We start from the raw sequence: 15,535 nt of genomic DNA on the forward strand, positions 1-15,535 counted from the left end.
TTTAATTTGAGTATCTATTTGTTTCTTATTGTTCTCTCTCCACACTCCTCTCTCCTCTCTCCACACTCCTCTCCTCTCTCTCCACACTCCTCTCTCTCCTCTCTCTCTCCACACTCATCTCTCTCCTCTCTCTGCTCTCCCTCTCCCTCCCTCCTTCTCTTCTCCTCTATGCTTGTTTTTATATGCTTTATATATGATTGTTCAATTCTGTTGATTATTGATTGTTCTTAGCTAGATTTACTGTAGCTAGACACATTCTCTGTAAAGTCCTCTGGGACATGCTCGTGAACTAGGGCTATAACAAATAAACTTGACTTGACATTTGAAAGAGCACAAGCCTGAAATACTGCGGCAAATTACTTGAATGAGCTTCTTTAGCGGTTAGCGATAGTTTTCGCTGTCACCTTGAGCCGTTTTCCTAAACAAGACCTCTTCACTTCTACTAAGGGAAAACACTGTTTCCATCTCCAGCCCCCGGGTTCACCTGACTGGGCCACTGCTTCTATGCCGACGCCTTGTTCCTCGGCCATGAAGCCGAGCACGGAGAAGATGGCAAAGCCTGCCAGGAAACTGGTGGCACTGTTCAGCAGGCACAGCAGGAAGCAGTCCCTGGAATCCATCATTAAGAGAGGACACGACTTCAAGGGACAATTAGGAGAAACAAGTTCAGCTATGCAACACAAACATGAGCCAAAACAATCTTAAAGGGGCCCTATTATTTTAATGTCATTTATTTTATTTTTTTATTCCGGGACTCCACTAGAGTAGCTTTGCATGATTCATAGTTCAAAACACTCCTTATTCATTTTGTACTGTCCCTTTATGCTGCCCTTGAGTTCAGCCTCTGTCCGTTTTAGCTCCTGTCCCATTAACTGAAAGCAGAAACTAACTACTGTGAAAAAGAGTGCAACACTAGTGTCAAACTAACGTTAATATCTCAAAAATGATACATTGCATCGCTTGTATTTTGATATTGTGAGCGAGAGCAAAAGTAGCTGAAGGGTTTGATATATGATTTATCTATGTAGTGTTAAAGTTGTGTGAACTGTCACAGTTTTAGTGTGTGAATTTAGTAAAGAGTGCAGCCTCTAAAGTCGTGGTTGGGTATGGTTTGAACAGTGCAGGGGGCTGGAGAAATTACCAATCACGTCACCTAGACCTCGTTCAACTCTCGTAACCTCTCGTTCAGACTGAGCAGTCAAAATCCTGCATTTCTTTCTAATAGGGATAACGTCCACATGCGTTTACCTCATTATTTGAAACTTTCACCATGTTTAGTGATGTCTTGGACTAATTTCAATCATCAAGACTACCTGCAGCCAACGCCTAGTTTCAGGTTATATCACCCCATTCATTGCTATGCACGCCCCTTTCATTCATGCCTCTCTCCCCGTCCATTCACAGTCACCCACGCTTCCCTCTCTGCCAATAGCCTATCAGCTCAAGCCATTCATTTCCCTCGCTTTTCCGCTGAGCCAATCACCTAAGCAGTTCAGCATATTAGAGGCCCTGTGTTTTACTATGTTGTTACTCTCCTATGTGCTGTCACTCTCAGTTGCTGTGATCTCCATCGCTGAAGCAGTTGTTTCACCCCACCTCCTCCCCTGACCACCACCAACGTCATGACTCCTGAAGAATTCCCTATAGCCTCTGTGCACAACTGAAAGGACGAACTTCCAGTTTTAGTCAAACCGGCGAGCCAGTTTCCGCTTTAGCCCGGTCGCTGTGTGTATCAAACTTATCTCTGACTATCTGGTTTTTCTACACTATTTCTGGAACTGATTACTGAATTTTTATGACGGACTTGGCGGAATCGATATTTGATTTGACCGCCGCCTGGACACGGACTTGAATTTTTACGGATTGCGGACTTGTATGAAGCTTAAGATGCTATTACGTTAGCTAAAGCTAACGTTAACGTTAGTTTAAAGCTAACAGTGTTGGAACCATAGGTTAGAACGAACATCTTCTCTACCACCGAATTGCTTCAAAAATGACAATTTTTACGAGATGTCTCCAAGATCTGCCTAAAATAAATGTAAACGATGTCCATCGTATCGTTAATGTCTGTTCCCCCGCTCTCATAAGCAAGCGAGAGAAGGGATTCAAGTTATACATATCGAGTTATCTCCACAACTACGAGGGTAAGTAGTGTTTAGATTCAAGCTGCCTTGCTGATGCTTTGCTTTTGTTAAGTTTGTTAACTTCATCCTAACGGCCGGTTCACACACACGCCTACGCCTATGCCTACGCCTATGCCTATGCCTACGCCTACGCATATAGGCATTGCTTCATGCACGCCTGGCGCCTATTTTCGTTCACACAGGACGCCACGCTCTGCGCTACGCTGAACACATGAGCAGCGTTTTTTTTTACACTTTTCAGATCTGATTTATAGCATGGGTGAGTCCTCTTTTTTATTGTAATGTGCAAGTGACGATGTCTGTCTATTTCTTGGCCCGCTGTAATTGTTATTTTCCCTCGGGTAATCATGTGACTATGAGTCATCAACACCATGAGTGATACATGCATTGAGACAGGGGGGGTATATATACATCTGACAGAAAAGATGTTAATAGAGGAACACATGAAGGACAGCTCTCCTACTATGCACTCGTTAATTCGCGCTCCACCCTCCCTTTTGGGCAAACTCGGTAGAAAATATGGCCCAAGTCCACCAGAAACAACAGCCAGCTTGACAGTTCAGCGCGCCTAGAGCTGAAAAATAGAACAGACGCCTAAACGATAAATGCAGCGCAGCGTAGGCACAGCGCGAGCGTGGCTTCAGCACAGCGTGGCAGCGGTATGTGTGAACGCTCTCGTCTGTTAACAAGGACGCCTAAATTTTAGGCGTTGCTTTAAGCGTCGCTCTAGGCGTGTGTGTGAACGTGGCGTAATACCTCATACCAACATGTCATACCTACTCAGAATTTTAACCCCTCAAATGCCAGTGTACAGTAAAAAGTACAGTAGGTTGGTGTTTTTTGGGAAGCAGTGGAAGCTCATCCTACTGTTATAGCGACTTGAAGCTGAGCAAAGTGGCACACAGCAGTGCTCATTAGAGCCACCCATACCTCTTTGTAACTTGTGCACATCTCGTACATTATATTTCTTATTCCTCACAGCACTCATCTTGTTATTGTCATTCGGAGTTCTCAGTGTTTTGCTAGCTTCTAGCTAAGGGTTCGTTAGCTAACGTTAGTTAGTTTAACCAGCTTAAACGTCATACAAGTCCGCAATCATTAAATTCGTGTCCGTGTCCAGGCAGCGGTCAAATCAAATATCCATTCAGCCAAGTCCGTAATCCAAATTCAGTAATCAGTTCCAGAAATAGTGTCGAAAAACCAGATAGTTAGAGATAAGTTTGATAAACACAGCGACTAGCACAGCGACCGGGCCGGTAAGGAGAGGAAGCCAATAAAGCGGAAACTGGCTCGCCGGGTTGGCAAGAAAACCGGAAGTTCGTCTAATCGCTTGTGCAACTAGACTATTGGGGGGATTCTCTATCCTATACATCACTGACGCCCTCCTCTCTCATCTCAGGAGGAGCGTCGTCATATCATGGAGTCATACGCCAAACTTAATTTGTCTATTTGTTTCATTAAAGATTACTGAACCTTCTTACTAGTCTCTCATGATTGAAATATGAACATCCTACATTGTAACAATATATATGACACATAATAGGTCCCCTTTAAGGCAATACTGCCTTTGTAAAACCTGGCCATGATTCAACAAATATTTTCCAAAATATTGTCTGGCTCTGGCCTGCAACATACAAAAACTAAGTACTGTTGTTTGCCTTATGTAGGGCAGCATACTGTATCTACTGTATTGAGCTACACTGGACTCTTACAATAGCATCCATTGAATGTAAATTATTGATATGCAATATTTCATTTGGAGATACATTTGATTCATGATTACTATGACAAAATGCCACTTAATGCCACATAAGTTTGATACAAGTATAAAAGAACTGACTTTAATTTGAGTATCTATTTGTTTCTTATTGTTCTCTCTCTCCACACTCCTCTCTCTCCTCTCTCTCCACACTCCTCTCTCTCTCATCACACACTCATCTACTCATCTGTTTCATGATTCAACAAATATTTTCCAAAATATTGGTCTGGCTCTGGCCTGCAACACACACGACACCGGGTCAATGCTGGGCCCAGTCTGTGTTTCTGTGTGGGTCTGTGGGTGTGCCAGTCTTAAAGAGTGTGGGAAACATGGTGGCCAGGGCTTTTCTTTAAGGTGGGGCTGTATCAGTGTGTTTTCTCTGTCCATTCCAGCCATTCCTTCTGGAAGCCATCGGACCTGCGGGAGCTTTCATCCATCTCAACGGATGCCGCTCATCTGATGTGGAGACTCAGGAAACGTTTTGCGGGTAAACGTGTGTGTGTGTGTGTGTGTGTGTGTGTGTGTGTGTGTGTGTGTGTGTGTGTGTGTTTGTGACAAAGTGTCTCACTTGTAGCAATCGTTGTTGTATTTGTTGTAGCTGCCCAGGGCTGTCAGGCTCCCCAAACAGATTCCATAAGAGAAAAAGACCTGAGTGCCTGCATCCATCCATACCTACAGTGGAGAGGAGAAGAGGAGAGGAGAGGAGGAGAAGTGGAGGAGAAGATTGGAGAGGAGGAGGAGTGGAGAAGAGGAGAGGGAATGAGCAGAGAGGAGAGGAGGAGTAGTGGAGGAGAGGAGTGGATAGGAGGAGAGAGGAGGAGAAGATTGGAGAGGAGGAGGAGTGGAGAAGAGGAGAGGGAATGAGCAGAGAGGAGAGGAGGAGTGGGGGAGAGGAGAGGAGGTGTAGCGTGCAGGAAAGGAGCGGAGAGGAGTGGAGTGGAGAGGAGTGTCAATAGCAGCTAGCCGCAGCTCCACAGTACAAAGCCTACAGGACATAATGAACTGTGTGTGTACTATCTGGGGCCTCTCACTGTCTTCTCCTCTGGTGGATGGAACTTGGGGTCAAAGGTTGATCAGATACTGCCAAGCTGTCTCTCTCAAAGACATATGGCTAGTCTACATCAAAGCCCAGTCTAACACTGATCCTCCACCCAGTACAGCATGCACACGTGGGACTAATAGTGTGTGCAAATCAGTCTTACCATACAAATCAGTGCCTGAACGTTTGCACAAGTGCACCAACAGCACTTGAGCGTTCGTTCAATGTGCTTTCCTGTGATTGATAACTTTGCTGACACTATCTGAATGTGCTGATGGGAGCTAACCCCACCCATCTGGTATGACAAGAATGTTAAAACAAACACTGACAATTATTTGCAAATAGTATTTGACCCGTGTCTGGGAGGAGGACACACGTCATCACGGAGCGTGTGAGGATAAAAAATGTACAGGCGTTAATGGAAAAGTTGCGAGACATGGTTTCAGATGTCCTCCGTTTAAAACGTCACGGGTTGTATTTTGTACCAAATCACACAAAAGCTGAAAGTGATATTAACAACTTATGGAGCTCGGCAGTGGCTGTCCTGCAGGGGGAAGGGGAGGGGGAGAGGGGGGGGGGGGGGGGAGGAGTGCAGGGTATATGCACGGATCCTGAAGTTCAATACCTTTTAAGATGCTTTTTTAACACCTTGTCAATATATTTTAAGACCTCGACGCCAGTTTTGTCACATCAGCGAAACACCTTTGACTTACATTTACATTATAACATCTCCTCATTTACCATACTGACTCATTGTTGTCATAATGGGGTTTTTACCTATAGTAAAATGTAAGAAAATAAATAGATCTATTATACCTTATCAACAGCCTAATTCCCATATAACTTCATTCAACAAAATATCAGACAAAGTAAAACAAACCAACTCAGTGACTAATTAAACTACAATTAGTGTAAGTATGGCAAGCGAGTGGATTCAGTTTGAAACTGGCTGCAGGAACTAAATTGTGCACTTTAGAAATGTATGCATTAATTAACTTGTGGCACTTGCTCACACAAATTATGAAATTGTGTGTAAAAATTTGGTCAAGAATGATCCAAAACGAGGGAATGTATCTTGTGCAGACAGTCAAATTAAGTGAATTGACGGCAGGATATTTATCTCGTGCACGGACAGTACCATCTTGTGCCCTCAATGTAGTAAACTGTGGCTTTGGAAATAGATGTTTTCTTCTTCCTGTGGTCACTACCAGGCTGCGTTACAACTAGAGCTACAACTTACAGTATGCTTTTGCAATGAGAGGTTGTTAAGAAACAACTTTGTTCCAGGTCTGTACTAGCGTGACAGGGTGGGCCATCTTACCTTCAGGGGTGAGCAACTGGCAGTTGCTCACTCAGTGTGGCCCCTGGGTCAATTTCCCCCCCAAAATACAAGGCGGACGTTTTTGGTTAGGTTAGACTACCCAAATCTGTGTTTTTATTTTGCTGTACATCCCAGAACATGGCGTTAAAGGCGTTAGCATTGTCCATCCACATACTGTTTAACGTTAGCATTTGAGCTAACGCTATTGTAACAAACTATAACCAGGATGCACATTGCACATGCAACATTGCTAATCTGATTATTATGACATATTTGGGTGATGTACCCCATCAAATTGCTGTAGCGGGCTGTTTTAAAGCTAGAGCAAAGTTTCTGGTATCAACTGAATGGAAGAATGATTCAATTTGAATATGAAAAATATCAATGTTGGTATAATAAACATTGATTACCAGTCATTTTCATCAAATTAGTAATTGGGAGTGATGGGGTTACAGTAGGCTACTGGTGGAAGCGCACGGTCACAATCTGGCCCTCTGGTAGCGAGGACATTCTTTTGTGGCCCGCTCTCCATCATCAAAGTTGCCCGTCCCTGATGGTTTCAACTCGACAACATACACATTCTAAATGGCCCCCAGCAATATATCAGCGTACTTCCTGTTGCAGTGTTTGCTAGCACAATAACTGACAGGACATAAGCTAGGTTTCAAACTGTTCCCTAGCAACACAATTCTGTGTCCATAGGCGCTGACTGGAAGCATTTATATTGGCTTCAATGGAGAGTTTTGATGTCGCCTGGTCAAAGGCATCTTAAGTGTAGGCTATGTGTGTGTGTGTGTGTGTGTGTTTGTGTACCTGTGGGTCCGCCAGTCGGGTGTGGTTGGGTCTGAGGTAGTAGATGATGCCTTTGCTCGCGCCAGGCAGTGTGGCACCACGCACCAGCAGCACAAACAGCATGACATATGGGAAGGTGGCTGTGAGGTACACCACCTACAATGTACACACAGCATCCAAGGATGTGGTGAGGAGGATGGCACCGAGACAGGAACAAGAACATTGGAATATTGAGAAACAGGAAAGGAATCTCCGCTACAAATGAATGGGTGTCGTCGTGTGCTGGAAAAAGGGCGAAAGACTAGAAGAGAGTGGCATTCTTAAAACATCCGAGCCGACGGTTGGCTCTTCACAAGGCTGGTACAGTATGCGAGAAGTCTTAATTATCACAGCTGCGTTCTGAGCATTCAATTTGACATGACACGTGACATTATTCAAACAGACAGAGACTGTCAACCGAAGACTGCAGTGACTCAAGCAGAGACGGATCAAAAGGCAGAACGTGTGGAGCAAACCAAGTGGATGAGGGGGTCAAACTTAATTTGGTCCATTCGGGTTGAAGTCACTTAGCTATAATCTGACTCGTGGCACGAAGCATGAATGGAAGCTCTCTATGGCTCAGGCAGGACAGGTGGGCTATTTAAGGAGAATTGCTTCTCGCTAATTGCTGCTACTAATTGAATGCGTCCCTCTGTTCTGGCTTCAAAAACACATCGATTAAAGTCGCTATTTCCTTGCACTTTCTGCCTGTCGAGACCGAGGGGACAGTTTCGTTTGGTTGCATTGAGGCCAATGTGGAAGTACCAAAATTCCCCATTCACTCCCATGTTAAAATGACTGACTTTACAGCATAAACATGTTTATTGTAAAAAAAAAAACGGTTTTTGTCTCTATACTTTAGCTCAGACCTGGGGCCAGTTGCACCAACTGGTCTTAACTATGCCTGGTCGTAACTCCTACGTCGGTCTTAGTTAAGACCAGTCTTTAGAGTGGATTTACGCCTGTTGCACCAACAGGGCTTACGTCTGGTCTTAACTACGCCGGTCGTAGCAATGCGCGTCCATGTGAATTGCCTGGGAATGCCCCCTGATTGGCCCAAAAATGTGCCTCACTGTGCCACTACGCTCACAGTCCACTACTGTATGTGCGTCACTACACCCTCCCTCCTCCCACCCTCCCTCCTCCTGTGGAAGCTCCGGGGGAAAATGGCGGCGATTGAGTGCCAGGCAGTCTGAATGAAATTGAATGTAACGTTCCCAATTCTATGTAAAAAACTAAAACTAAAACTAACTATTCTAAAAAACGACCCTCAATATTTGGGAAGGCTAAGCCACACAACTAGTTCGTTATAATCGCACGTCATGCTTCGAAGGCGACTTGCCCGACGATGAGGACGATGAGGACTCAATCACAGCAGGTCTCTGCTGATAGACTACCACGGAGATCTCTTACAGGCACAGGCACTTTACGCCTCCTCCTGACCAGGCATAATACTTACGACCGGTCTTAGTGAGAAAAAGGCTTACAACCGGTGCAACCGGTACAACTGGTGCAACCGGCGTAGCTGTTAGGTCGTAAAGTTACGACCGGCTTAGCTTAAGACCAGTCGTAAGACCAGTTGGTGCAACTGGCCCCTGGGCATTATTATTATACGGCCCGGGGGCCAGAAGCGGCCCTCATGATGGTTCTGCCTGGCCCGGAAGGTCTAAGGCAAACCACACCATTTTACTTAGAATAAGTGCACAGTATGTTTTCCATAATTTAATCTAGGCATGACATTTTCTTAGCCCCCCGGCGACAATCTGGGTTTCTCATGTGGCCCCCCAGAAAAATAATAGCCCACCATTGCATTAGCTAATTTCACCTTTCGTGACAACTGCACGGGGGTGAATTGTTATATAATTCACCCGTTTAGAGTAAAATAAATGATTACAAAAAAGAAAAGAAAAAGAAAATCACGCAGCTCGCCGTCACGGAGCAATTAGTAGGTGGCACTGCGGCTCTGGGAAACCCCCTCTCGTCCAAATATGGCTACAAATACGTCGCTTCTGGCAACAAAAAAACAACAAAAACAAACAAGATGGCAGCGGCGGAAAAATGCCAAACACAAGGCTTCAAAACAGGAGTCCAAAAACGAATGGGTGACGTGACACTCACTACGTCCATTTTTCTTTTCCGTCTTTTATGGTCGAGACAGAAACCATGACACAACCGGACATGGAGGGCAAGTCTGTGTGTTCTCCTCTCACCTTGCCAGTGGACTTGACTCCCTTCCAGACGCAGAAGTAACAGACGATCCAGATGATGGCCAGACACAGAGCCAGCCTCCAGTTGACTGGACCCAGCTTGTCTAGATTGTTGGACAGATGGAGCACCTCACGCCTGAAACGCACACACAACACAAACAACACACACACACAACACAACACACACACACACACACACACACACGCGCGCTTGTATGTTAATACCTCACATCGCCGCAGTACTCGCTTGCCAGCTGCAAGATCAATAACAAACACTGACTGAAAAGCACCAGCGAAAACCAAGGAAGCAACACTCACTCCCAGAACTCCATGACGGGGGAGGTGGCGTTCTCAGGCAGGCTGGTCCCATTGGCCGTCTGGTTCTGGGAGTCGAACAGGACACAAGCCGCTGGAGGACACAGACACACATACACGTGTACACACACACACACACACACACACACACACACACACACACACACACACACACGTACACACACACACACACACACACACACACACACGTGTACACACACACACACACACGTACACACACATGTACACAAACACACACACACACACACACACACACACACACACACACACAGACGCTGTTACCCCTCACACAGTAAAACAGTGGCCACAAAATCCGCTGTAACCCTTTGACATTTAACAATTCACTTCCTAATTATTTGTCGATCAAATTGTGAGCCATCAATTCTTGAAATCAAAGCAAACATCAACAATTTAAGAACAGATCAGATCCAAAGTAAACGTTCTAAATCTTTGTTTAAAGATATCAAAGACCATTATCATTGTTTCTTCTATTTTAATATTTTAATTGTCTATTGAAGTTGTCTTATCCTGTGTTGTAAAGTGTCTTTGAGCACTGAGAAAAGCGCTATATAAATGTAATATATTATTATTATTATCATTATTAGTGTTGGAGAAAAATATAAGTTCCATTGGCATTTCCTAATCAATAATCAATAAGCTATAATTGCATACACATAATTAATGCTATGAGTCATTAGTCATAAGACATCTCACAAATGCATATTTGCACTATGCAGAGACACATAACTAGCTTATCAAGCAGGAGATTTCTCCCCTTTGCTCTGGCCTTCAGAAACTCAGCATGACAATGGCCATGAGACAGGAACACTTGCTGATACAGACGGGCAGCCCTGTAGGCTCCAAGTCAAGTCATCACCCCTCCTCTCTGCCTTTCCTCTTCCTTTACAGTATAAAGCTTATGTCAAATTGTGACATGGCGGCTGAATATTTGGACTCTGTACATTGATCAGATGGTACATTGAGATTCAGTCTCTCCTATAACACAGTGTATAGGAGAATGTTATGGTAAATAAATATACTTTCATTAAGACATCTTCCTGGACTCCTGGTTTCAAATTCATTTTGGTTTAGGCTATCAGCTGTTATATATACATTTAGCGGATGTAGAATGGTTATAATTCCATTCTCTATCAATTAGTAATAATAATAAAAGTTTCGAGTGAGTAGGGGGACTGTTCTTCAAATGAAGGACACGTCTTCAAGCCTCCATCTTGCATCCGCCCTGCTGAGGCGTTCTTGAGCAACACTATAAATCCCTAGCAGCTCCAGGGCTGCTGCTATGTAGCTGACCTGTGACCTCTGAGGGGTCAGGTGTAGGGGGAGGGGGTGTGTGTGAGTGGAAAGAGCATTTCCCTACAGGGAGCAACTAAGCGTTCGTCATTAAAGGTGCTAAGTGTAGCATTTTCACATCATTATATATAATTACCAAGTTCAAGTTGAAACATCGTAAACCAGCAAAACCATTGCTGAGAACATTGGCAGCATTGACCGGCTTCTATGCTGCATTTGACGTGTATTTATGCTTGGTCGGCCATCCGCACAGGCACAATTGGCCGTGTCTGCGGGTGTGAAGCCGGTATGAGTCGGTATGAGTCCTGGTCACTGCACTAGCACCTCCTCTGATCAGTTGGGGCTCGTGTTCGGAGGGGAGGGGAACTTGGGGCAGGGGGATGGGGGGATTTGATCCTCCCTGCCAGCTACATCCTGCCAGTGACAGGCCTCGATGTCAGGTGAAAAGAAGCGGCTGGCGACTGCACATGTATTGGAGGAAGCATGTCTAGGTGGGGCTGGGGGCTGAAAAAACTTGATGAAAACAAAAGTATGTTTCTTAGCTGAGAAACGATAGAACTGCCGACACCTCTGGCATGAGAAAGAGGTTACCAATCAGCACCACCATGGTCTCATTTGTTAATTAGACCAAGGTAATGTATGATTAATTTAATTTGACAATGATATATTCAATTGAAATTTGAAAGGTCCTTTCTTGCTGATGAGATGAGATGAGATGAGAGGGTGGGATGTTGCGTACTGACCGGTGTTCCATGTGTTGTTGCAGTTAGCCCAGGGTAGCTCTGCCTGGAAGCTGTAGCCCAGGTAGAAGAGAGCCCAGGCCAGGATCACGATGTAGTACACACAGCCGTGCAGGATCATCACCTGGCTGGCATAGCCAAGACCTACACACACACACACGCACGCACGCACGCACGCGCGCGCGCACGCACGCACACACACACACACACACACACACACACACACACACACACACACACACACACACATATTCTATTATCAGACATAATGACACAGTTTTATGTCAGTTCCAAGTCACTTGACTTTCAGATGAAAGCATCCATTGACTGAGGAGCACGCCTTGCAGCCCACACAGATCTTCACACGGAGTGTCTCATGAGGGCTTATTGAGTGGCTGGACAAACGGCTGTTTATATCAGCAAACTGAATGTCTTGCCATCCTTTTATGAAATGCAGGTCTTTTCCTCATAACCATAACCAATGATCATGATCACCCATTTAAAACTACAGAAGCGCTTTTTCTTCTAACAACTCGACTAAGGTAGGAAAGATGATTTTCATCTAGTGTCTGACCAAAAAGCAGGCAGTGACCTAGTCTGCAGCAGCGCAGTGAGATCGAAGACTAAATGGCAAATTAAAAACCTGGGAACTAGAATGGGGTTTCTTTATTATTATTATTTTTCCCAGATTTGTTTATCCCCCATTAGTGCAAAATTTGTATTTATTTATCCTGGTTGCTGCTCCACCCTCTGACGATCTGGGGAGAGCCGAAAACTGGCTCCATGCTTCCTCCGAGACGTGGGAAGTAGCCAGCCGCTTCTTTTCACCTGACAGGGGAAGCTTCACCGGTAGGACATAGCACGTGGGAAGATCACGCTATTCCAACCAGTTCCCCTCCCTCCAAACAGACACCCCAAACGACCAGAGGAGGCACCACTTCAGCGTATGCATGTTTTGGTGAGGGGTTCCTATATGAAGGAAACCCCCTTCATATAGGAACCCCTATATGAAGAAGTGAGCTAGAATGGGGTTAACCTTGACTAATATCTCCATTGGGACTGGAAGAGACGTTGACCTAATTTGACAATTCTAAAGACTAACGTCCACCAGCTCCGGAACAGATGCGGTACGGCTCCGGTACGGCTGCGAATAGACCCACACTCACGTAATCTGCCAGATGTATGCGGGATCCGACAAAAATAGAACAGGGGCGTAATTTTTCCGTACCCCATGTATCACCCATCTATTAACTCATTCACCGCCAAAGACGTCTTTGACGTGTTATCAGAAATAGCCCTCCCCGCCAATGACGTGTTTGACGTGTTTTTGTTTTTATTACTGCAGCGCTTAGTTCAAACACTTCCCCAGCCTCTGACATAGTATCAGGTCCCTAGCATCTAAGACAACACGTGAACAAACACATACCGCAGCTGTTGTTTTGAAATTGAGCAAGAGGAAAAGCAGAAAACGGGTAACGCTTCCTTGTGCAGACAGGAGAAACGCCATTGAAACGCCGCTCGGCGCACTGCACGAGCTGGAGTCGCCTTCCTCTGTGCCAGCCGGGAGAAAACGGGAGAAAGTAATCCAGAGAGATGTGTTTGATCATCGGAGGAATGAGGAAATGATCGATCAGTTTGCGAGGGCGGTGAGGACGTGTTGAATAGCCGAGGGGAAAACGGGAACGATCAAATAGCAGGGAGGATATGACAGGGAGACATGGACGAGGACGGGTGGACCAGAACAAAACAAAATAAACACACAAACAGCACAAGGCAGAAGCGGCAGTCACAGCAGCCCGCTGTCTGTTCTCAAGAGCTATTCAGTTGGTTCATGAAATCGCTGGGCTGCGTGCCCTCCAGTGTTGCTCCTGGCCAATCCCAGCGCCACAGGGCGTGGTTATTGCTTATCCTATGTGGGGTTAGAAATCTAAAAGGGGGATCGTGTGTGTGTGTGTGTGTGTGTGTGTGTGTGTCTGTCTGTCTGTCTGTCTGTCTGTCTGTCGGTGTGTCTGTCTGTCTGTCTGTCTGTCTGTCTGTCTGTCTGTACACTCACTCACACCGAGTAAACTGTATTGTTGAATGTAAAAAAAAAAGCACTTCATGTGTATATATATATATATATATTTTTTTTTTTTTTTTTTTTGTCATTTGTGTCCTAACGAATAATATTTACATGTCTGATGTCAATACAGTTCAAAATAAAAGAATTGAGAGTGAGTTCTGCCTGAGATTGTGCCCTTTTACAAAAATTGCCTTTTCTGCTGTTTATTTTCTCAGGGAGACCTTTTGGGTGAAAACAGGGTGTATATAAATGGCTATAAGTAGAGTACAGAACATGCTAAAAGCTCACTTTTTTTTTTCTGGTGAACCCAGAGACGTACATCTTCATTTTGAGGTATTGCAAATCACTTTGGTGCTAATAGATAATTTACTGTGGGTCTTGAAAGATGACCAACAATTATGAAAATCTTTGGCCTGTGCTAAATATTGGCAGTCCTAAACTGGCCATGAATGAGTTAACATGGCCGATTGCCGATCCGGCAGTTTTACCAGATCCGTAACGCATCTGGTGTACATTGCCTGTAAGACCTCATCTGCAGCAGCGCAGTGAGATCAAGCAGGACTCTGATCAAAAACGAGGGCAGGATTTAGGCAAAATGTGCAGCATTGGACAGGAAGATTATATATCGGAATGATTCTATTTGAAAAGAATACGCATATGGATTCACCCACAAAATTGCGACTGGATTTTGCCCTTGCACTTGGCATAAGACATGGGCCCATGTTTCCTTTAATCTCAATATTTTACTGGTTTTGATTATTTTAATGTTCAGTAATGTATTCTGCTCGTTCTTTTACAGAAACCTCATCTTTTTCTCCTTGTAATGTCTTTTATTTCATGCTCTTGTATCTATTTCACGTATTTTTATCTTCTTTTATTTAAAGCACTTTGAATTGCCTCTGTGTACGAAATGTGCTATCCAAATAAACTTGGCTTGGCTTCTTGTCTGTGTAAGCTGCAGCATCAGTGGTTTTTAAAAGGCACCGCTGCGTGGAAGTGGAAGTCCCGGGCGGAAGATCTGCGCTGTACAGGATGCCTAAAAAAAAAGGTACGGCTGTCCCAGAGTCTATTTACGTGCCGGAATAGACTCTGGGTTTTCCCCGATTGCAGGTCAGTCTATTGACATGGCTTCATCTATGTCACTCCATTGTGGGGTGGCATCGACAGTGACTGCCACTAGTGAGTTGGGTTTCCATCCAAATGTATGAATTTTCTGAAAATCAACACACACAAAAAGGTGAAATGATGTGTGTTTACATCACTACGTTTATGCGTTGTTATGCGTTACCGATATGTGCCGTTGTCCTACAGCTCTCTGAAAAAGATCAATTTAATTTAAAGTCCCTGGAAACCAGAAATATTTCTTTATTATTTAGCATTTTGAGTTCATCACATCACAGGACCCTATGTTAATAAGCCACCAGCCAAATTTGAACGATGATGAACGTCGCAAAGTATATAAATTTAGGTTTGACAGTCGTGGCAAAACTCATGTGTGTCCCGTCTGCAGCAGGTTTTCCGAGAGAGAGAGCGCGAGACAGAGGGGGGGAGGGAAACGGAGAAAGAGATCGAGTGCTGTGTGTCGAACACAGCACTCGTGTGTGTGTGTGTGTGTGTGTGTGTGTGTGTGTGTGTGTTCGTTGCTCGGAGAGGGAGAGAGAGAGACTTGCTGCGATTGCACAGCGCAGCAAGTCTTTGTGTCTGTTTGTGTGTGTGTGTGTGTGTGTGTGTGTGTGTGTGTGTGTGTGTGTGTGTGAGAGAGAGTAACCTCGTGTGTCTCTCTGT

The 15,535-nt window shown here is 44.8% G+C and overlaps 1 protein-coding gene across 1 annotated transcript in view; it reads right to left on the reverse strand.

The window, feature by feature from the left end:
• The window catches only part of LOC310773700 (sodium- and chloride-dependent GABA transporter 2-like), a 35,311-nt gene that overhangs the window by 10,268 nt on the left and 9,508 nt on the right, over window positions 1-15,535 (reverse strand). The window contains exons 3-8 of the mRNA XM_083633631.1: window positions 11,602-11,832; window positions 9,620-9,710; window positions 9,305-9,437; window positions 7,077-7,211; window positions 4,472-4,575; window positions 485-609 (exon numbers count right to left, since the gene is read on the reverse strand). Of these exons, the coding sequence (XP_083489757.1) occupies window positions 485-609; window positions 4,472-4,575; window positions 7,077-7,211; window positions 9,305-9,437; window positions 9,620-9,710; window positions 11,602-11,832 (819 nt within the window). The remainder of the gene's footprint in view (window positions 1-484; window positions 610-4,471; window positions 4,576-7,076; window positions 7,212-9,304; window positions 9,438-9,619; window positions 9,711-11,601; window positions 11,833-15,535) is intronic.

This window comes from Poromitra crassiceps (genome assembly GCF_964638095.1).
Source record: "Poromitra crassiceps genome assembly, chromosome: 3".
NCBI classification, from domain to species: domain Eukaryota; kingdom Metazoa; phylum Chordata; class Actinopteri; order Beryciformes; family Melamphaidae; genus Poromitra; species Poromitra crassiceps.